A 7,500-nucleotide genomic window follows, 5' to 3' on the forward strand; every position below is an offset into this window, starting at 1 on the left:
CCAGATCCACTTATTGTGAATGGACAAATAGCCAGAGGGCATTGGGAGGTGGACGTGTCTTTCACTTGAGATGTAAAGGCACGTAAAGGAAGTGTACACACACAGACACACAGACACACACAGACACAAACACACACACACACACACACACACACACACACACACACACACAAATGAATAACTGGGGGTTGTTGAACATCATTGTAACGTAGAGAGATAATACTGACCTCTAGCGGTTTTATGGGGAAAACACACAAACACACTCTCTCACTCACACATACACACAAACACACACACAAACACACACACACACACACACACACACGTTTATTACACTATTATTAAATTATTATTATTATTAAATTATTAAATCAAAACAAAGAATGATAAAGTGCTGATACAGCTGTTCCTGTGTACGTGTTATGCGTCACATTAAATTAAGAAAATATCATGGAAACCTTTTCTGGACTAATGATTATCAGCTTGAAGATGTTTTCAGAGCGGAGCAGGACATCTCCCAGGTCTTCTGCGCATTCACGGATCCTCTAGAAGCGTAAAAACCCGACAGGGGGCGCTATATCCCCGCCCACTGAGCGCCTTGCGTCTGATTGGACGGCGTGTCCGCTTCGTGTCCGACTTCTGTGCTCCAGCACGAGCTCGCACTGTTCACTTCGACGCGTCTCCAGCGACGCATCAGCAGCAGCTCACCTGTCCGTGGACGTGTGTTTGGTGGTGTGTGTGTGTGTGTGTGTGTGCGCGCGCGCACGAGTGGGTTGTTCTGCACTGCACGGACCCAAACCTGGAAACACACATGAAGGTGAGTGTATTAATTAATTCATTCATTAAAATCCGAGATCCTGCATATTTTCAGCTTCATCCAAAACATCTGGAATTATTGGTCATCTGCATGTGTTTGAATGCAGGCGCGTGCAGGGTGGATGGTTGATGTTTCCACCGAAAATGCATCCACGAGCCCTTATTGATCTCTTTTGCAGGCTATTAATTGCCGATTCTGGTTTCTTCAGCGCGTCCTGAGGGACACGTCGGTATGAACAGACCTGTGACAAACTTGTAGATGTTCCATCATGGTGCAGTTTTTGACACTGTGTCAGGAACCTCCAGCAAGCCTGAGATATCAAATAGATCATGGTGCAGTGATGCGTTAGTGCTGCTTCAAATTGCCGGTCTTCACCATCGTCTTGTTCATCATCATCATCATCATCATCATCATCATCATCATCTTCTTCTTCTCTTAATGTTTCTTCTCCAAAGAACACAGTTGTATAGAAGGTATCTGTACAAAGTACAAAGTGTCCTCCATGAAGACATGATTGTTGGTGGACTGGAAGATCTTCTGCACAGAAATACTGTAGTTCTGACCTCCTCAAACCCTATCGAACGTTTTATTTAGGATGAAACTGGATGAACCTGCAGACCTCCTCAACAGCTCGCTGATGCTCCACAAAAAGCACAAAGATCGTTAATAATTTAGGTTTTCATGGTGTGGTCGAAAGTTTGCGGACACCCGAGAATACGGTTAAGTGCTGTCTGAACGCTGTCTTCCAACCTGTTTGTTCCTGGAGCTGGCTTTGTATGCAGGAGCTTTGTCACATCTGGAACAGGTTTGAAGAAGAACCTCATATTTCGTTTGGTGTCCTAATACTTTTGTCTGTATTGTGTTTTATAGACACAAATGTGGGTTCGATCCTTTTTTTTTTTGAAGTCAGAAGGTGAATTTGTAAAAGCAGAGAACTTTTGAGGTCAGGGTGGAGACCATACCATTACAGAGAAGAAACATCTCAAGGCTCAAATTATAAGCTGGCTTTATGGCAGGGAGGAACCCGGGATCGTAACTCTTCTCTGGACGGAGAAGAAGAACAGAATGTTTTTATCGAGATGCCGAAGTGTATGTTTTCACAGGGTTGGTAACTTCTCAGACTCGTGCTCAATCCTTGATCGGAAGTGGGGTTTGCTAGAGGTCATGTGACCAGGCTTAGGAATGATTTGATCTTATGCTCGGGCACTTTGCTGGAACAGGTTTTGGGATCACATGTGTGTGTGTGTGTGTGTGTGTGTGTGTGTGTGTGTGTGTGTGTGTGAGAGTATTTGCATGACTCAGTCTTTATATGAATATAATATAAAGTCTCACTGCAAAATCTGCTCTAATGCACATGTGCTTCATTTGTGTGTGTGTGTGTGTGTGTGTGTGTGTGTGTGTGTGTGTGTGTGTGTGTGTGTGTGTGTGTGTGTGTGTGTGTGTGTGTGTGTGTGTGTGGGTGGGTGGGTGGGTGTTTGCCCCAGACACCACTTTACCGTGCACTTTCTGCCTCATATGAATTGTGTTCCACTGCAGATGATGAAAGAAAGACAATAATCGTGAATCTCTGTAGAGCTTTCAGGATAAAAAGCTCGATTCTGATTGGCTGAAGCTGCTGCTCATCATTTGTTGCTAATACAATATTTAATATACTGCAGGAAAAAATACACACACACACACACACACACACACACACACACACACACACACAGTGTATGATCAGTGCTGTGGCCTCCATCTTCTTTCTTTATTCTATAATTTTTCTTTCCTTTTTTTTGGTTTGTTTCTTTATTTTTTTCTGTTTTTCTTTTGTCTTTTTTCAATATTCTTCATTTGTTTTTCTTTCTTTCTTTCTTTCTTTCTTTCTTTCTTTCTTTCTTTCTTTCTTTCTTACCTACTTTCTTATTGTTCTTTCTTTCTTTCTTTCTTTCTTTCTTTCTTTCTTTCTTCTTTCTTTCTTTCTTTCTTTCTTTCTTATTGTTTGTTTGTTTTTCTTTCTTTCTTACTTATGTTTTTTTTATATTTTGTCTTTTTTCAATTTGTATTTTTCATTTGTTTTTCTTTCCTTCCTTCTTCCTTTCTGTCCTTCTTTCTTTCTTTCTTCTTTCTTTCTTCTTTCTTTCTTTCTTTCTTTCTTTCTTTCTTTCTTTCTTTCTTTCTTTCTTTCTTTCTTTCTTTCTTTCTTTCACACCTTTGCTCTGTTGTTAGCTGTGGACTCTGATGTGAGTTGAGCTGAAGTCAGTCTGAGTGTTTGTGTGTTGATGTTTCTGAATGGAGAGAATATTTCATCTCCTCCACCGTAGGTTTTATCTGATGGCGTGAATAATTAAAACGCCGCCTCGTCTTGTCTTCTTTCATCCAGGACGGAGTTTCATCAGCGTCAACGTGCACGGGGTTTGATTTGCGCTTTAGTTCCTGCGAGGACGTGACTTCTGACAGCAGATTTAGTCCAATTTGCTCTCTTTAGTGTCAGGAACTGCTCATTTACTGTGAATGAATAATTTATAGACTTCACTGATACACACACACACACACACTCTGCCCACACTATGAATGAGTCATGATGTTATCACAGAGAAACAATCTCCAAGTCTCCATGACAAGATGATTCATGAACATTTGTTGTCCAGCAGCGCTGCACCATCATCACACACACACACACACGTAATGGCCAAAAGTTTGTGGACACCTGAGCATTGGATCGCTTTTTCAACTACGAGTCCACGTTTAGTCTCCATTTGCTCTTCACTCTCCTGGGAAGATCTTCATCCTGTACAATTCTGAGCCTTCAGCTCTGTGGAAACACGAAAGTCAGGTGTCCCCTTCCAGCGTATGTGTTATGTAACGAGATGTTCCGCTGTGTGTGTGTATTTGCAGGAGATCCTGCCCTCGTATGCAGAGGAGGAGATAATCCGATGAGGAACCTGCAGCATCACAACAAGACCCGTCCACTCTGTGACTAATCTGTTGCTCCGAAGCATCTTCTGTCATCATGGCCAAGAGCCCCGAGGTGAAAGTGGCTGTTTTTGGAAGAGCTGGAGTCGGGAAATCAGGTACGTCAGATATACTGTTTCTCCAGCTTTCACTCACACACCATGTTCAGGCCTGGATGATCTGCATGTTGTAGGAGATCTCTCGTGGTGGATCTCATCAGGCTTTCAGCACATCATAGAGTAGTTACTGAACTTCACCCAAGTTTTTCGTGGTAACATCTCACAGTGATCACCTCATCACACAGAGCAGGGGCAGATGATCACTTGATTGGTACTGGAACCAAATATATTCAACAAAACAAAATACATCTATCTATCTATCTATCTATCTATCTATCTATCTATCTATCTATCTATCTATCTATCTATCTATCTATCTATCTATCTATCTATCTATCTGTCTATCTGTCTGTCTTGTCTGTCTGTCTGTCTGTCTATCTGTCTATCTGTTTAATTGTCTATCTATCTGTCTGTCTGTCTGTCTGTCTGTCTGTCTGTCCGTCCGTCCGTCCGTCTGTCTGTTGATCTATCGATTTGTTTAGTCGTTACTTTATTTGTTTATATTTCCACATATGTATTTGTTTATTTCTTTATTGATTGATTATAACTATGTATTTATTAGTTTATCTGTTTGTTTGTCTATCAATTTATTTATTTATCAATCTTTCTTTCTTTCTTTCTTTCTTTCTTTCTTTCTTAATTTCTTTTTTTCTTTCAAACTTGTTTATTTATCTATCTATTTTTTTATATGCCGATCTGCTTATTTATTTATTTATTTATTTATTCATGTATTTATTTAATTATATAGTTACCATTATATGTATTTATTTGTTTATTGGTTTGTTTTTTCTGTCTGTTTATTTATTTCTTTATTTATTCTTTTTTTAATATTTGCTATTTGTTCATTTGTTTGTTTGTGTGTGTGTGTGTTTGTTTGTGTTTACTTTACGCCTGGGGTGCAGGTGATTCTTCAGTACAGCGTTTGCTCCGCTGCTCTCTGTCGATTCTCTTATAAATAAATCGAGCCACAGCTTCCTCCCACTTTCATGTTTTTTTCACTGGAGACGTTCTGGAGAAGAAAATCTTCTGTCTTGATTATAAACCTTCTCGGATTCACAGTGAGGATCGAATCCGGGAAAACTCGAATCCGAATACAACGGCATGAAACTTACAAGCGGATCATAGAGAGATATGTGTGTGTGTGTGTGTGTGTGTGTGTGTGTGTGTGTGTGTGTGTGTGCGTGAGTGTGAGTGTGTGTGTGTGTGTGTGTGTGTGTGTGAGACTGTCAGCGTATGAATGCTATCTGTTCTGCACAGTCAGGCTCTGGAAGCAATCTGTACGTGGTTGAAGAGCAGGAGAGACGAGTGTGCGTTTTTTTCTCCTCCTTCATCAGGAAATTGCTTTCAGAGAGAGTTCGAGGAGCGAACGTTCTTCAAAGCAACCAGCTTTCTGTTTTCATATCATCCCATAGCTACAGAGATGATGTGATCTGAGCAAAATCCTCTATATTATCCTTCAAACACACACAAATACCCCCCACCAAACACAAGCTTTTACCCACCCCACCTTTAGACCAACACCTCATGCTTTCTCAGAGGGATCATTACTACTGGTTTTGGCTTCATCATTCACTTAGAAGTGCCACCAAAAATTTTGGGACAAATCCATGAGCATACGTCTTAAAGTGGAAGATCTATTGCAATCAACCCTCCACCTTTAGCATGAATTTTCCATGCTGGCCACACCCCCAGGCTTTGTCACCTCACCTCATTGAGTACCTGATGTTTCCACAAATCTTGTAGAACATCTCTTGTAGAAGATCCAAGGTTATCAGAACAGTTAATGAAGCCCAATTGTGGAACAGTCAGGTGTCCACAAACTTTTGAGCATTGTTTGGAGGTGCTACGTATGTGTGTATAAAAAAAAAAACAGCAGTCAGAAACAGTAAAACCACTTGTAAATGAATCCATTACGGCGTCTCCACGGTGCACCTGGGTAACATCTTTCTGAGGAAATTGAACATCTCAAAGTAATGACCCCGGTGATTAGTTTGGACAATTCGCCGCTGCGTTTCCTGAGAGAAAGAGAGAGAGAGAGAGAGAGAGAGAGAGAGAGACGCAGACAGTGGCGGTCTCTCAGAACGGGCAAATGGGGCAATTCATGTGATTTGTGTGGAGCTTCTTCTTGTTCTAGTTCTCCAGACTGCAGGATTCAGCTGAACTCCATATACATGGTATGTGCAAAAGTTTGTGGACACCTGAGCATAAGATTAGTGTGCTCTTCGATATCCTATTCCATCCTGAGTGCCCATTTAATCACCTCCATCCTTCTGGAAATGATGTTCCACTAGATTTATGGAGATTCGGCTCAGGATATAATTAGTTAAATCTCTTGTAATCAAGCGCGTGTGTTAACGCCAGACACGTTCGAAAGTTGCTTTGGAGTTCTATCGCTTATAAATCCTGAGATAAATCCTGATTTCTCAACCACGTATGCACAACCTGTGCAAGATCTCCTACATCACTTCACGCACGTCTTCTGGTTGAATGAATGAGCACAAATCTCCACAAAATCTAGTGGGACATCATTCCCTGAGGAATGGAGATTATAAGGGCTCATGTGTTTAATGTGGAACAGGGTGTGGGTGTCCCAATACTTTTGACCACACACATGTATGTGTGTAACTCATATTGTACGTCTTATGAGGAGCTGAAATGAAGTCTTCATGCAGATTATGACCACACACCTCTCTCACACACACACACACACACACACACACACACACACACACACACACACACACACGGCCCGAGTGGTGTCATTTACATCTCAATGACGCTCTCAATATGGAGATAAAGCCTCATGAACAGCTGGCACTCGCGCAGGTTGTCAGGTTCTCAGAGCCCGAGACCAGTCGCGTGTTTATTTCACGAAGAAGCTGCGAGAAGGAGGTTTGCATGTACGTGATGGAACAGGAAGTAGAAGGTACGAACGCTTCAGAAGAAAAAAAAGAACGCGAGCGAAGTATTAAAGGTCACTAGCTCTTTTCTAATATGATTTTTTGGGGAAAAAAAATGATCTCTGAAATGCTCGGGGCAATCGGTGGCCTTTATGAAGTTTCCAGTGCCGCCGTGTGTGTGTGTGTGTGTGTGTGTGTGTGCGTTCCTGCACTCTTCAAAACCACTGAGCAGGATATCAGAGGATATCAGAGGATCTGAAGACATACTGATGTACTAAAATCCTCTCTCCAGCCTCTGTAACATATTCCAGCTGTTTTCCAGTTGTGTATGGATTAAAGCCTCGCTGTGGGCAAATGTCCTCGCCCTCATCCTCGTCCTCGCCCTCTTCCTCGCCCTCGTCCTTGCCCTCTTCCTCGCCCTCGTTCTCGACCTCATCCTCGCCCCCGAGAGCGCTTGCGTAACCTGCACCTGAGGCGATAACAATCAAATCCAGCTTATTTGGATAAAGGGGTGAGAAGGGAGTGTTCTCACGGGACTGACTCATGCCCTCATGACAGGATTCTGCTTGCTTTCCACCGATCGCAATCTGTGTGAATTCGCAAAACAAAACCAGGACGGAACCGGACCCGTTCTCTTTCTCGCGTCCCCCGTCCCCCGTGTAACCACATAGCCCCGAAGACGAGGAAACGAAGGCGATATTTAGATCTCGTCAGGTGATTTTTTTTAACC

At 42.2% G+C, this 7,500-nt stretch overlaps 1 protein-coding gene across 2 annotated transcripts in view; it reads left to right on the forward strand.

Moving 5' to 3' along the window:
• The first annotated feature begins 629 nt into the window (after positions 1-629).
• Positions 630-7,500, forward strand: part of rerg (RAS-like, estrogen-regulated, growth inhibitor) — a 22,319-nt gene continuing 15,448 nt past the window's right edge. The window contains exons 1-2 of one of the 2 annotated variants that reach the window (XM_046874184.1): positions 630-817; positions 3,695-3,870. In XM_046874184.1, coding sequence (XP_046730140.1) covers positions 3,810-3,870 — 61 coding nt within the window. In that variant the 5' untranslated portion in view covers positions 630-817; positions 3,695-3,809. Of the gene's footprint in view, positions 818-1,042; positions 1,623-3,694; positions 3,871-7,500 lie in introns of those variants that run through there. The other variant, XM_046874186.1, reaches the window with a different exon arrangement.

The sequence above is a fragment of the Silurus meridionalis genome, chromosome 18, assembly GCF_014805685.1.
Source record: "Silurus meridionalis isolate SWU-2019-XX chromosome 18, ASM1480568v1, whole genome shotgun sequence".
In the NCBI taxonomy this organism is placed as follows: domain Eukaryota; kingdom Metazoa; phylum Chordata; class Actinopteri; order Siluriformes; family Siluridae; genus Silurus; species Silurus meridionalis.